Genomic DNA, 15,460 nt, shown 5'->3' on the forward strand with positions numbered 1-15,460 from the left:
TTACCTAATCCAGTGTCAGTTAACCAGAACCCCAAAGTACATTTTCCATTTGGGAAGTTCTACCTTTTAAATACTGAAACTTTCAAACATGAATGACAGCTGCAAATTTTTGGCATGCAGTTATGTCACTTCTCATTCCTCCAGCTCCTGAGCCACTGACAGCTTGGGATTAGCATCAAATTAGCAGACAAGGAAAAAAGCTAAAAATAACTGAGATGTGGAGTAGTTAAAATGTTGTTGTGGGCTTTGGAGTTGCCACAAGAGCAGAAACCAGCCCGGGAAGCAGAATGTGGCTTTTCTTCTTTACACTAAGCTGGAGAGGCTTTAAAAGGGAAAAAAAAAGAAAAAGGGAGAAAAACATAACACCCCTCCTTGATTGTGGAGATCCCAGGTCATGCCCTGCCCTCAAGGTTTTAAACCAAAGCTTTGAACGTAAAGCTGAGACCTAGTTCTGCAGGGCTGGTGCAGTTGTGTTTGTTCAGCCAGTCATTCCTGGAGGAGGCAGAGGAGCCTTCATGACTGTCTTTATTCTGTTTTTGTCCAGACTGGGCAGCCAGATTGACTCCCCTGCCCTCGTCGGGGTTAGTTCTGCACACAGAGGAGCTTATCCCCCCTGGTTTATCTGGGAAGGCTCTGCCAGGGAGGGTGTGGATGTGTTTGCCACGGCCTTCCCAAGGGCCTCTGTGCTCCCAGTGTCAGCTCTGGGGTTTTATTCTGCTGTGAAACGTTGTTCGTCATGATCATTTGAAAATAATTAGCAAATCCTGTAATTCCACAAGGTTTGGAGCCTTTTCTCTCCTATTTCCTTCATTTTCATTTGTCTTACAGTCGGCATTCTTGGTGGTTTCCTCCTTAGCTGCAGCCATGCTTTAGAGGAAGCAAATGGGAATAATTCCCTTTTAGTTAACTGTTCCAGGCTTCCCCAGCTGAGAAGCAGGCTTGGGGTTTTCCAGGTTGCTGACAGGCACGGCACTGCTGGCAGCAGCGCGTGGAGCTGTGTGTGCTGCAGCCTCTGTCCCCTTGTGAGGGACAGGGAGCCGTGGAGCTGTCCCCAGCTGGCCCTGCCTGCTGCTCAGGCTGCAGGGGATGTTCCCAGGGTAACAGCACCGAGCTCCCCAGCTGCCACCTGTGTCACCCTAACAACCAAACCGTGGCACCAGAGCTGGGTTTATTCATCAGACTCTAACACCCACTGAAATACGAAAACCTGCAAGCCTCCTGTGCTGCCTGAAATCCCCAGATTTATTCCCATGTCCCTGAGTTGTCTTTCTCAGTTTTCTTCAGACAGTCGCTAATGCTGTCAAGGGTTTTCCTGAAATGATTAAACTGTTGACATTGAAGGCTCCAGCTCGTAAATTGCCTCCAGCCATAACTTAATCCCTGGTAGCTGAAATAAATTATTATAGTTGGCTCAAATCAGGGGTGGGAAGCTTTTCTTTAGATAACGCTGGGAAACAGTGTTTTAAACTGTATTTCATCCTGCTGTGCACTGCTTTCCCTTGCCTGGCTCCTGCACGTGCACCTGCTCCCAGGTGATGATCAGGCACCTTGGACTTCGGGTTCCACCTTCTTATTTTTCATACTTCTCACTAAGGTGTTTTAGGACTGCTTGAGCTGGTAACACTGGCTCTGGATGCAGTGTTTTTCCAGTAATATAATATTCCTAGAAAAAGGTTTGTTCACTGGAGTGATCCTTCTGGAATTATCCAAAACAAAAATCAAATGTACAGAATTGAACCATTACATTTCTCCTGAGCCCTTGCACCTCTGCAGAGGTTTCGTGTCTGCCTGAATTCACGGACAGAGAATCCTGACTCTTGGTTTGTGAATAATTAAACTATTGTTCTGCCTGCCCTGCCCTATTGATTGCAGGGCAGCTCAGGGTTCCCCCTGGAGCCTGAGCCAGGGCTGGATCAGCAGTGCCCTGACCCGGGCCTTCAGGATGTGCTAGCAGCTCAGGAGGTTAGCAGTGACCAAAGGGATGCTTCCCAGCAGGATGAGAGTGTGCAGGTGCTCGGGGTGGGATCAGCCCTCCTCTCTCTGTCTGGAGCAGAGGCTCAGCTCTGTGCCGGGGTTTGGAGCCAGCCCCAAGTGAAGGCAAGCAGAGCTTGCCTGGTAGCTGGTGGTGTTTGCAGGATCCCAGGATTAGTTACAGCTGGCTCATGTGTTGGAGGTGGTTCTGGCTCTCTCTTTCATGCAAAGCTTTCGTTTCCCTTCTTCAGGCAGAAGCTGGAGAGCGCCGGGTGATGTGTGTGGTGATAAATCACCTGCCCCTGTGGCTCCTTTCACTCAGGTGGTTCCATCTCTCTGTTCACCCTGCCCACTGCTGCTCTGCACATCCACAATTCCAGGGGCACTTGGAGATCTGTGTGCAGGGGCTCTGCTCTGGGATTGGGATGCTGGCAGGACAAGGTGGCAGCTGCAGCAGGGGGTGACACGCTGTGCCTCGCTGACCCACGGGTGTGGGGCACGCCTGGAGCCTGGCCTGCTCTCCCCCTCCTGTGAGATGAACAAACCGAGGCAGAAAAGGTTTGTTAGAATGGCTTCATCCCCGGGCTGGTGGCTGGAGTGAAGGAAGAGGACAGCTGGGCATTCAGCTTGTTCCCAGCGTGGCTCTGTCAGAGCCCCGTGTGCCAGCCCGTTCAGCACCAGCATCTCAGCCCCAGGGAGGCTCAGGGAAAACTCTCTGTGCTCTGGGTTTGCTGTCCCTGCAGCCACCAGACCCTGAGCAACCCGAACTGACAAGTGTTCCTGCTGGAAAACAGTGCCAAAAGTAGGGCAGGAGGGCTGCTTTGCTGGGGAGGGGGCTCATGCTGCAGTGCAAACTGCCCAGCCCTGGCTCCATGTGCCTTGGGGGATCAGTGTGAGTGTGCAGGTGAAAGATCAGGGGGGTGGCAGCAGCCAGAGCCCCCTCTGCCCTCACACCTGCCCCTGGCAGGGAGAAGAACCTATTGGGCCATGTAATCACCAGGTGGGTATAAATGTTTGGAGCTTTCTGCAAAATAATTGGATTTTCTCCAGACTTAGCTTTTTACAAACTATTTATTGGGTGAAAACATGATCTCTGCAATATCCCTGTCAGTGCTGGCACCTGGAAGTTTGACGAGTCGGCCGTGCAGCACTGCGGGAGCCCTGATAAGCTCAAACAGGATTTCTAGGCTTTTTTAGATCCTTGCAGCACATTTTTACATGTTATTTGTATCAAAGCACGAATAGAAAATTAAAGTGTATTAATACTTTATCAGAGGAATGGAAAAGTCAGCCCGGTCTTCTGTGTGGTTGGATTTGATAAGGTGAAATAACGCATTAAAGGTGTTTGACTTGTAACATTTATATTTTGATTGTAGATCCTGCAGCCAGAAAACTCAACCGGTGATCTGTGCAGCCTGGACTGGCCAGAAACTGATTTTTTTTTTTTTTTAGTGTTTCTTCACTACTGTAGTGCTATGGTGACTTTCAGCTTAAAATGTAAGGCAGCATTCAAAGGTCGAGGCTTACATTCATTGAACAGTGAAATTTCTGCATGAAACGCTCAGGTGTTTTCCAGGTTATTTTTGTGCAAACTCCAGTCCAAGCCTCAGCGAGACACCGACTCACTGTGCTTGTCCTTGCAGTTCCTCCAGGCTCTCGGCAAAGTCGTTCTTGGGCGCCGTGGAGAGTTCAGGGTTTGAACTTCAGCTCCTAACTGTGGGGCTTTGTTTCAGATGTGGATGACTTAAAGGGCGCCCCGTTTGGAAGCTGCCACAGCGGCTCTGCCCTCAGCAGCCTGGCGAGCTTCGACTGCTCCGGCTCCGACAGGGACGACGGCCAGCAGGGCAAGAGGCTCCCCTGCTTCGCCCAGCCCGCGGCCACCGCTGTCCTCCAGAAGAAGGAGACCTTCTTCGGCAGCTCGGAAAACATCACCATGACGACAGTTTCCAAAGTGACAACCTTCTCCAGCGAGGATGCTCTGCAGGACGTTTCCTTCGCGGCCTTCGCCAGCTTTCGGGACTCGGGGCCGCTCTGCGGCGGTCCCGGCGACGACGACGTCGGGGACTTCGGGGATTTTGCCCGGCTTCCCTCGGAAGGTCAGGATGCAGCAGCGGCTGACGCAGCCCCGGGCGCCGATTTCCTCGCTGGAGCCTCCTCCGAGCTGCACAGAGAGGCCGCGGATGACTTCGGAGAGTTCCAAAGTGAAAAACCGAAAATCAGCAAGTTCGACTTCTTGGTGGCAACTTCCCAAGGCAAGGTGAAATCCAGTGAGGAGATGATCAAGAGCGAGCTGGCCACCTTTGACCTGTCTGTGCAAGGTAAGCCTGCCCACGGTGGAGGAACCTCACGATGCGTGCGCTCATCAAAGGCTGATTTTCCTAATCGAATTATAAATTAGCTAATGGGGATTGTTCCAAAGGCTGCTGGAAACGACCTGAATCTTCTCATTGATTTCCGTGGCATTTGGAGCAGGTCTTTTTCTACAAGGGAAATATTTGTTGTGCCAAAAACCTGTAAGAATGGAGGGACTTGGGGAGGTCTGCAGCAGTGACTGAGTAAAGAGAAATATTTGTTCTTCTGGAGGAACGGGACAACCCTTGCTGCCACTTCGTTCATTTTAAATAGCCTGGGGTCTTTAGAGCCAAGGAATAACTTTTTACAACCTGACTTTTTAGGGTCTCATAAGAGGAGCCTGAGCCTGGGGGACAGAGAGATCAGTCGCTCCTCACCCCTGCCAGCCCTGGAGCAGCCGTTCAGGGACCGCTCGAACACCCTGAGCGAGAAGCCAGCCCTGCCCGTGATCAGGGACAAGTACAAGGACCTCACTGGGGAGGTGGAGGTGAGGAGCTCTCTGGAGCTGGCACTGACATCAAGGGCCTCCTGTGTCCCACCTTTTGGGGCTTTTCCTGTTTGAGTGTGGGCGTGACTGGGAGATGTGTCCGGCTGCAGTCGGATGTTTGGAGTGGAACCTGGGAGTTTCTTCTCTTACATCTTTAAAGGGAGGTGGGAAGACACAGAGTGTTGTCTGAAACACAGAATCACTTGACCTTGCAGCCTAAGCTTATGACTGGAAATTAGTTACAGTTTAAATCTAATCCCGGCTTTGGCAGAGACAGTTTGCTTTGGGAAATGGCATCACTTTTTGGCTGTGTGGTAGTTATTTCTCTCGCTCATCCTGAGAAGAGATGGGAAAAGGACTCAGATTAAATTCTGCTAATCCCCGTTGCTAGAACAGCAGACTGGAACAAATGTGTCAGGACGAGGTGTGTGCAATGAAACTTTTCCCCACCCCTATACATTCTCCCTTTGAAACTCAGTCCCACTCCCAGAAATCAAATTTCAGAGTTCAGGTGCATGGAGAATCTTGAAAGAATGGGGAGAAATTAGGAGCAGATCTGTTAAAAGTTCACACAGCTGATCTGCAAACGGTCTTTTGAAGTACCTGTCTGCTGTGTGTCTGCTGTGTAGGAGAGAGGGAGAGGACTGTGTGCAGGAACAAGACTGAGCCTGTCCTTCTCTTTCTCTAGGAGAGCGAGAGGTACGCCTACGAGTGGCAGAGGTGCCTGGAGAGTGCCCTGCAGGTGAGTGTGGCTGCTCCTCCTCCTCCAGATCCTTCCCTCCTCCCTGCAGGACCTGCCTCACTCAGTGTTTGGGAAAGTGTGGGAATCAGCCCTGGGAATTGCAGTTTTTAAACCAAAAGCTGCCACCTGCTCAGCTGAACGCCCCTCACTGATCTCCCTGGCGCTGGGCATTAGTTTGGCTTTTCCCTAAATATCCCAGCTCTCTGCTTAGCAGGGTGCTCCTGTGTTTGGGTGCCCAGGGTTGTGTGCTCAGGGCACTGGTCCCCGTGCCTGGCTCCTCGGGGCTTCCTGAGGGACAGAACTGCTGGTGTGCTGTGCCCAGGGACCATTCCTGTGCTGCTGTGAGACGTTTCACAGCCACATCAGTGCTCCTGAACATTTCTTCTTTGCATTTGAGTATTATACAGCCCAAACTGTGAATGCTCTTATTAAATTAGACAGCAAGGCATGCATGCTCTTAAAACTCTTATTTTGGTAATTAAACTATTGGGGGGAATACATTAAGGTTTTAAATGTTCATAATTTCCCCTGATATTCTTAAGCAGGAGTGTGTAAAACATGTGATGGAGTGTGGCAATCACTTCTTGTTTAATTTGCCTCCTTTTCTGAGTAACGCTTTCTGCTGGGGGCAATCTTGTTTGTAATGATTATTTAAAGATAGAAACCCCATCATTTTATGAAATTCATTCCCACCAGGTCATAAAGAAAGCCAACGACACCTTAAATGGAATCAGCAGTTCATCTGTTTGCACTGAAGTTATCCAGTCTGCACAAGGCATGGAATATTTACAGGGTATGTTTTAATTTTCCACGTGCTTTACACTGAGAGTTCCTCCCTAAAAACCAGGAATATAGAATCACTCTTCCCCAAATGGCATTATTTTTAATCCTAATCTTTGCCTGCATCTGAATAATGAAGAACTCTTCTGCCAAATAAATGTAAACCCCAGCTTTGAACTCACCCTCCACGGCCACCCCTGCTGAGCCACTCTGGTTTTGCCACTTCTGAGCTCCAGCTGGGGCTGCAGTGCACTCTCTGCAATCCTCCCCTGTTTTGCATCCACAGGGGTTGTGGAAGTCTACAGAGTCACAAAGAGGGTGGAGCTGGGCATCAAAGCAACTGCTGTGTGCAGTGAGAAGCTGCAGCAGCTGCTGAAGGATATTGATAAAGTGTGGAACAACCTCATCAGCTTCATGTCCCTGGCTGCTCTCACGGTAAGACCCGAACAAGCTGCCTGGTTGTGAAAACAAATGTCATCATTTTATTTGAAGAGGCTTTGCTGGGTGTCCTGAGTTGACTGTTTGTGTTTCTTGTCTTGGGAAATGGAAATGAACTTATTGGTGAAAGCCATTCCAAACCCTCTAAGAAAAGTGTTATTTATGCACAAACATGATGTTGTCTTACTTGGTGCCTCCATGGTTTAAGTGACAGCTGGGTGTCTGTGGACATCTCCAGCAAGGCAGATTTAATAAAACCCAAAGAAGCCATTTTACAGAGCCAGAATGACATGGACATGTCTTGTTTTTTAATGTCCCTGAAATTGGCTTTAATGCTCACAATTCCACAACACCCCGTGGAGCAGCACAGGAACAACTAAACTTCTTTTTTTTTTCCCCTTCTCTCTGCATTTGGAAATGCCCGAGTTTGTTTTGGTTCCTGCCACAGACTGAACAGCCTCTCCTGCTCTGCACTGCCAGGAAAAGCTCCCAGACAGGCTGGTGGGAGCTGGAGAGCTTTGGGCATGGCTGGGGACAGGCAGGGCTGCTCTGAGGGTGCCCCTTGGGAGCAGGAGCATGCCATGGGAAGGGTCTGCAGAGGAGCTGGGCTAGAGGGGCACAGAACAGACACAAACAGAGGCAGGAAAAGCACCCTGCCATTAAATACCTTGTGGGGTTTGTGATGCAGGAGATACAATGTGCAAAATCACTTCCTTTAACCGTGGAAAAACTCATCATTTTGGGGAATCACCCCTTTCTGTGGACTGGCACAGTGGATGGATCCCTCTGACTCAGTGCATGTCCAAGGAGCCTTCAGGGTCAGCACACCCCCCCAGGCATCACTGAGCACATCATTACCATGGGCAGGTTTCCTCTGAGCTTTTCCATCTGTGGCTTCCTCCTTGCACTGCAGCTGTGGCCACAAAAGGTTTTTCCTTCCCCATAAACAGTCATTTATAAGTAAGGCTTGGGATTCCTGGTTTCTGCTTGAAATGCCCATCTCCAGCTCACTGTCACTCCCTGCAAGGCAGGTTTGAGAAATGGCCAGTCCCTTTCTACACACCTTCTGCACCTTTTAAACCTCCCCAGGTGTTTTGGTGATGCACAGAGCCTGCCACCCTGGGAAATCCATATCCTCAGCATTCTCCTGCCTGGCAGAGGAAGTTGGTAAACCTGCATTCACCTGTTAGAGCTCTGGCACTGCTGGAGGAGCAATCCCACGAGCTGCCAGGATCTTTTCCTAATTTAAACAGGTGGATTGAAATACAGTTGCTGAAGTGCTTTTCCTGGGAAGATTACAGGGATTACTGAAAGTCCAAAGCTTGGCCCTGTGTCCTCTGAGCCCCAGCAGCTCCTGGCTCGTAGCTGCAGCTGAAGTTGAGGCACAGCAGGAGCTGCAAGCACAGGGTCCAGCTGAACTCGCACAAACCAGGGACCTGTGACTCCTGGGATTCTCCAGATCACCCCTGATCCTGCCTCTCTTCCCCACTGGGGGTTCACTGGGAGGGAAGCCACAGCTCTGGTGTTACAGGATCCTCAGGGATGCAGCAGTGCCAATTGACTGCAGAGAAGGATTCCAGCTCCCAGGCATGTGCTTGGAAAGGTTAACTTTATCTTTTAAAGGATTTTGTTACAAGGTAATTTTATGCACAGCCTTGTGGTTTTTCACAGCAAATTGCAGGATGACCTTCTCGTTTGCTTCACTCATGCATTTGGTAAACAGATATTAGAGTGCCTTTATTAATTTGATTGATCTACTTCGAGATTCAAGGGTGGTTTCTTCCAGGATTCCAGTTCCTCTCCGGCCATTCAGCAGGGCAGTGTGAGCAGCACAGCCACAGTGGGATTGAGACACACGTGGCCTGGGATCACAGCATTTTTTAAGCTTCTTGCATTTCCAGTCATTGTTTTTATTTGCATTGCTGTCTTCAATGCAAAATTTGAACAGTTTTGTATCATCTTTATGCAATGTTTTAATTGATCATTTATCCTGTGGCTGAAATGTGAGGTTAAGTACTGGAAAAATGACCACAGTAATTTATGATTTACAGGTTTATTCTCCCACCCTTTGCCTGTCTTTAACCTGAGCATGTGTGTGGCTGGTGGCCTGAACTCCATGGTTGGGTTAACCTTAATATCCCATTTTGTACTGCTCTGCCATATTGTAGGATCAAAAAAAACCCAAAACCAGCAAAACCAGCTGCCCTTTTTTGCTGAGGCAATGCCAGGGAGAGCAGGACAGTGGTCCCTGCTGCAGCTACCTCGCCAGCCTGGCTGGGAGGGCTCCCTCCCCACAGCTGCACAAACACCTGCAGCTGCTCTGTTTGCCTTCCCCCAGCTCCCAGTGCTCCTTCCCCTTTGGAGCTGGGAATGTGCAGCTCAAGAATTCCTTCCTTTGTGGCTGGGGCCTCTCTGAAGACGTGGAGAGTTACAGATTGGTGCTGCTGGAGATGGCAGAGCCATCCTGACAGCTCTGCTGGTGCCACCCTGGCTCTTGGTGCTCACTGATGTTGATCATGCAGCTTTCTCAGGCACTGAAAGTCCCTGTCTGCTCTCTTCAGCCAGATGAAAACTCCCTGGATTTCTCTTCCTGCATGCTGCGCCCCGGGATTAAAAACGCCCAGGACCTTGCCTGTGGAGTGTGCCTCCTGAACGTGGATTCCAGAAGCAAAGTAAGTGTGTGCTGCTGGGAATTCCATTTGAATTTACAGTCTGGGCTGCCACGTGTAGAATCCCAGACTGGTTTGGGTTGGAAGGGCCCTCAAAGCCCACCCAGTGCCACCCCCTGACACCTCCCCCTGTCCCAGGCTGTCCAGCCTGGCCTTGGACCCTTCCAGGGATGAGTGCATTGAAAAAAAAAACCTCCTGGTTCTAATTTGTAAGCTCTGACCTGTAGCTGGGTCTCAATAAAACCCTAAATTGGAATGTGCAGTGCTCCTTGGGCTTTGGTGTGGCACAGCTGCAGAGAAAGGGTTGAGCTTAATTGTTTGTGATGGGCGAGAAACTGGCATACTAAGATTTAAAAATGCATACTTTTTTTAACAAATAAAAACCTTTTAATGACTTTTCTTCATGAAATGGCTTAGCAGAGGGGACTGTTGCCACTAGCAGAGCTGGGAGGGCCTCCCAGGACACGTGCAGAGCTGTGCCAGCCAGTTAAAACCAGGCACTTTTCCTGACTTTTTCTGGTTTCAACGTTATTGCAGAAAGAAGAGAAACCTGTGGAAGAGCTTCCCAAAAAAGTATGAACCCGTGAAAAACATTCTTTCTAGACTCATTCTTCTTGAGTGTGGAAGGCTGAGCTGCTGATGGGCTCTCAGCTGTCATTTCAGTGGTGCCAATCATTAATCCTCCTCTCCAGTCGTGTTTTGTGGCCGTTAACTCTTGATCTGATCAACTAACACGCTCCAGAGCCTCCCCCTGTGTGTCTGCATGCCTCGTGCCCAGCTCTCTGGGCTTGTGCTCCTCCTGTTGTGTGCTAGAAAATCCCTGACTTCCTGAATTTGTGCTGCCTGGGTGTCTGTAGCCAGAGAGGGGGGATTTCAGGGGCTTTGTGCTGGAAATATTGACTCTTGGCTTTGTGTAGCAGGCAGTGGCATTTTTAGAAATCTCTGCAGGAAATCCAGGGTGTGGAGAGCAGGGCTGGGATGTTTTTTTTTTTTAAATAGGGAGCTGTGAGGCATTGGAAAATATCTCCTAGCAACAAACAGCGAGGTGGTTTCAGCCTGTTCATGGCTTCACACGCTCAGAGGCTCCTATTGTAAAGCAGCTTCAATTAGCAGGAGGAAGTTGATCAAATTCAACCTGAAATAACACTAATAGCAAGAATTGCACCTGCCTAACCCACAGCCAGGCTGGAGCCAGGGAAATAAATGCAGGAGCTGTCTGCTGGCAAGCAGGACAAGCTTCTCCTTGGCTAGGGAGGTGGAACAGAAGCAGAAGATGCAGGGAGCAAGGTGAGTTAGCTGCCAGGGGTCAGGCCAGGGCTCCCTCCTGCAGGCGTAGGCTGGCTCGGGTGTGATGGCTGAAGGTTCTGTCCTCCTGCAGCTGAAATCAAATGGAGTTGCTGGGGTGGGGTGCTCAGGGGAGAGTCCTGGGCCGTTTCCCACTCTAGGCTTAGACCCTGCAGGGGATCAGACTGTCACACTTGTTTCAATTCTTCTTGCAGGCCTTTAATTCCGAGACAGATAACTTCAAGCTGGCCTACGGAGGGCACCAGTACCACGCCAGCTGTGCCAACTTCTGGATCAACTGCGTGGAGCCCAAACCCCCGGGCCTCATCCTGCCAGACCTGCTCTGAGAGCAGCTGCACCGCAGGGGGAGCCTTGGGTCTCATCCTGCAGGACTTGGGGTAACTGCTCTGCAGAGAGGCTGCAGCTGGGGCCAGGGTTTGAAACCTTTGGGGTTGATTCTTGGTCCAAAAATCAACAGATTAAAGCCACTGTTACAGATGGTGAAGAATTCACTTGTAATGGCCAAGGTTTCAGGAGTAACTGGATAATATGTAGTATGGAAAAAAAAAAAAGTGGCATTTCAGTCTTTGTGAGGATGATGAAAAGGTTCTCCTGTCTAAAAGCAGCCTGGTAACCACGTGCACAAACCTGTGCATGGGAGAGGCCAGCACGGAGCTTCCCAGGGATCCTGCAATGCTGGCCTGATTTGCATAGAAACACTTAAATACTTGAAGTCTGTATTTGCAAGCAAATCTTTTCCTTAACGTTTTTGGGACGCAGACCTTGATGTTCTTTAAGTATTTGCTGCTGTGATATCACAGCCCATGAGTCACAGCAGCATCCAGGCAGAGTGAATTACTGACTCAGAAGGAGCTGCTGGGCGTTGGTGCTTCCCCTGCTGGGTGCTGGAAGTTGTGCTGGATGCAGAACTGGTGAGTGCTGGAAGGTGAGGGCTGGAACACTGCTGTCCTTTCCCTGTGCTGTGTGGACTCTGCAGTGCAGGCAGCTGGGGTTCAGAGCTCACAGTCCTTGTTGTAAATACAGATGAACTTCCCTGGATTTGTCCTGAGCTGCAGGCAGGGTTTTGTCTCTCCTGACCTTTTGGGAGCTCATGGCTGCAGCCCTGCTGAAAGCTGGGCTCTGCTGATGCAGCACATCTGCTGCTCTGGAGATTCTTTCCCTTTTTTGGCTGTGGAGATGCTGTTGGGATGGGATGGGATGGGATGGGATGGGATGGGATGGGATGGCTGAGTGTGACTCCTGCAGTCTGCTACCTGTAGCAACGTGTTCCTGTGACTCAGAGCTGGCAGCACACCCCCTGGCTCCTGCAGCAGGGAGTGGGATTTAACAGCCAAGGGGAATTAACCCTGGAATCTGGTGGTCTCAGAAGCTGTGTTTGAAGCAGGCACCGTGTCCCTGCTTTTGTAGGTGCCTGTGTGGACAGGTTTGTGTCTCAGATCTCTCTAAATGTTACCTGTGCATCTAAAGTACCCGGTTCCTCCTTCAGACCCAATGTCCAGAGGACAGTGCAGGCAGTGGAGTGCTGCTGACAGGGTTTTAAACCTGGGGGAGCTTCATGGTGTTACAAGAGACATCCCAGGAGCCTGTCCAGGGCTGCAGGGAGTGCAGTGGGCTGTAAATCCGTGGGGTGCAACTTTCTCCTTAATTCTTTGGCTTAGTCTCTCACATCTGTTCCTTTCCTCCAGAGAGCTCAACAGCTTCTGCAAGGTAATCCTGCCCCCATTGCAAGTACCTGACACTGACCTGTGGTTGTTTGCTGAAACAGAAATTACAATGAGGAAAACGATGCTTTGTGTTTCAAAAACAAACAGGCTTAGTTATACCAAACTATTAATTAGCCCAAATGAAAGAATCTTGGCTCAGAGGTGTCTGGCTCCTTCCTTACACCAATTACAATAAATCTCCTTGCTGCCTCAAATTAGCTCATTCATGAAGCAAGCACCGTGTGCCTGCAGCTCCAGCTGATCCAGAGGCAGATTTCCCGGGCTGTGCTTCCCACATCCTGCCCAGCAATTACCAAAAAAGCAGGGAAACAGCTCCTTGCTCCTCTCCCTTTCTTTCATTAGGTGGGAAGGAGCTCCAGCAGCACAGCTCGTGCCCACAGCCCTTGTTTTCCAGCACAGTGAGGCTGCTGAGCCCCTCACCAGGGCTCCCACAGGGTTTGGGGGACAGGGAGCCACTGGCAGGTGTTCTCTGGGAGAGGCTGGTGCTGAGGGAATGCTGTGTTGGGAAAAGGGAGTTTATGTCAGCCACCACAGCTCCCCAGCACTTTGCTGGAGAGGAATTTTTTTCCCCTCAATGGAAAGAAAATGCCACAAATGAGAGGCCATGGTGTGAAGGGTAGAGCTCTTTCTGTGCCTGTTACCAGGCCAGCCCCTCTCTGAGCTGCAGCCAGCGTGTCCTCTGGCCCATGAAAAAAGGGATGGACGTTTACAATTCCAGCTGCAGCAGAGCTCACTGAGGGGTGACACTGCTGCTCTCCTGCCCCCAGAGCAGGGACAGGAGCAGGCACCATCCCCGTCCTTGTGGGGCAGCAGCTTCAGCCATGGGAACACCGGGAGGGTCTGCACGGAGATCCCCGGGATGAGAGGGATCAGCTGCACGTCCCAGTCATCCCAGTGACTCACTGGAGCATTCAGCATCCTCGGATGTTGTTGCCAGCCAAAGCCCAGTGTCCTTCCAAGCTGTATCCAAGGTGACAGGATTGTCACAGCCCACCTTCCCCCGCTGCCTTCCCTCTGCTTGTGTCCAGTCCCAGACCTGAGACTCCTTTTCCTGCATGGATTCTCTCACTGGAGAAGAGAAACGAGATTTTCTTTGGTTTTTTTAGATAGATAAAAGGGGCTGCCTTGGCGTGACCTGTGGGGTTTCTGTCTCTTTGTGCACATTTGCAGTTCTGAGGAATTATTTGCTGGGTTATTTAATGTATTTATGGCTTAACCCCGTTGTGTTCCTGGTGCTCCCCTGCCGTGGCAGCTTCCCCCTGGTGCTGGAGGCTGCTCCAGCCTCTCCCCTGCCCCTCCCTGCTGCTGTGTGCCCCCCGAGGTCCCCAGTGCCCTGGCATTGTCACCTCCTGCACTCGCCCTTCATTCCAAGACCTTTCCTCCCTGGCAGCAGCTGCTCCTGGCTGGGTTTGGTGGGAGCCCTGCTCCCCTGCCATCCCTGCCGTGGGCTGAGCAGGAGCTCCTGGACACCCGTGGACTGCTCTGAGTCCTGGCAGCTGCACTGGGAACCATAAACTTGAAACAAATCCTGCCTTCCCAATAAAAGCTGCTATTGTACAAACGGCTGCTTTGGATTTCCTTTTAACTCTGCACCTGTATTTAATTCCAGTTCTCGGTGTTAAAATAGGAGTGTCATAATTTGATGAAGAAGAGCAATCAGAAAACTTCTCTTTCTATTGTGATTCTTCTCCTGCCCTCTGGGCAAATGTTCTTTTTCTTCCAGAAATGTTTTGTGATTATTAGTTGGAGCTGTTTGGGTTTGTGCTGTGCTGGAGTTGCTGCTGCTATTTTAAATCCAGTGAGAATAAGTGTTATTAATTGACTTCAGTACCTTGTTTACTCCCTTAATTCCTGCAATGATTTATAAATCCTGTGTTGAGATTCAAACCCGTGTTGAATAAAAAGCTCGTTTCATATCTGAACAGCCTGGGAAGCTGAAATATTTATATCATAATGTGAAACCTGCTCTGTGGCTGGGATGGGGAAGGTGTCTCACCAAATACTGGAAGATATAAAATATTCTTCAGACAATTTAGAAACCGTTTGGAAAGGCCTGTGGGGAGCAGGAGAAGGGCTGTTCCCCTCAAAGCCAGTGGGTGTGCTCCGAGCAGTCCAAGCTAAACCAGGGCTCTTTTTTCTTGGTTTCTGTAGATTTGAGAATGGAGAAAAAACTGGATTTTGAGGGGGGAAACACTTGTGTAAAATCGTTTGCTGTAGTGAATACAAGAGGAGCTTTGGCAGTGAAATCCCTACAAGCACCAAGAGTGTAATAGAACCTTGAATGGGGATTTCAGGTGAATTGTTTCCTCGTGTGTTTTATTAGGCAATTTCACTTTTTATAGGTCTAACTTTCCCTTGTGTTTAAAGCCAGCCTTTGGTGCCCTCTTGGCTGAACATCAGCATCTCCCTCTCCCCTCAGTCCTCGGGCAGCGTGTGCATAAAGTCTAAAGAATAATTCAAAGTGGAGAATTTTTAAGCTTCCTTTTTTTTATACCAAAAATGCTGTTAAACCCTACTTTGCCCATTTTTAGGTAAAGTTTAATTTTGTGAGCAGATTTCAGTTTTTAGCATTTTTTCCCTTTAAAATGTCATGTGTTGGAACGTCTCCAGCCCAGTGATTAATCTCGATTTTCACTCTCCAGTTCCCTGGCTGAAGTTTAACTCCTGATAAATTTGGAAGATGAGTCTCCTGTGTCTGCCTGCCACAGGAACTGGGATCCAGCCCTGGAACCTGAGCTGGGAGCAGCCGATGGCAAACCTCACCTTTATTTCAGTGGGGCAGAACTCGTGGAAAAGCAGAAAACATCCTTCAGCCACAGCTGTTGAAAGGCACTGCTGGGCCTGAGGCTGCTGCTGGAGCTCCACTGGCACACTTTGGAACAGCAAACCAACACATGTTCTGGTTTAATCTTTATTGATTTTTTTTTTTACAAGTATAGAATCTCATTTAAATCAGACAGCGATCGCAGGACTCTGCCTGCTCCTCCTCCAG

At 49.8% G+C, this 15,460-nt stretch overlaps 1 protein-coding gene across 6 annotated transcripts in view; it reads left to right on the forward strand.

Moving 5' to 3' along the window:
- Positions 1-14,390, forward strand: part of SYNRG (synergin gamma) — a 35,724-nt gene extending 21,334 nt beyond the window's left edge. For 4 of the 6 annotated variants that reach the window (XM_038158002.1, XM_038158005.1, XM_038158006.1 and 1 more), the window contains 8 exons: positions 3,705-4,289; positions 4,647-4,810; positions 5,499-5,552; positions 6,249-6,345; positions 6,619-6,767; positions 9,332-9,442; positions 9,977-10,012; positions 10,939-14,390. In XM_038158002.1, coding sequence (XP_038013930.1) covers positions 3,705-4,289; positions 4,647-4,810; positions 5,499-5,552; positions 6,249-6,345; positions 6,619-6,767; positions 9,332-9,442; positions 9,977-10,012; positions 10,939-11,070 — 1,328 coding nt within the window. In that variant the 3' untranslated portion in view covers positions 11,071-14,390. The remainder of the gene's footprint in view (positions 1-3,704; positions 4,290-4,646; positions 4,811-5,498; positions 5,553-6,248; positions 6,346-6,618; positions 6,768-9,331; positions 9,443-9,976; positions 10,013-10,938) is intronic. The other 2 variants (XM_038158003.1, XM_038158007.1) reach the window with 1 other exon arrangement.
- Positions 14,391-15,460: the final 1,070 nt, after the last annotated feature.

This window comes from Motacilla alba, chromosome 19 (genome assembly GCF_015832195.1).
Source record: "Motacilla alba alba isolate MOTALB_02 chromosome 19, Motacilla_alba_V1.0_pri, whole genome shotgun sequence".
NCBI lineage: Eukaryota > Metazoa > Chordata > Aves > Passeriformes > Motacillidae > Motacilla > Motacilla alba.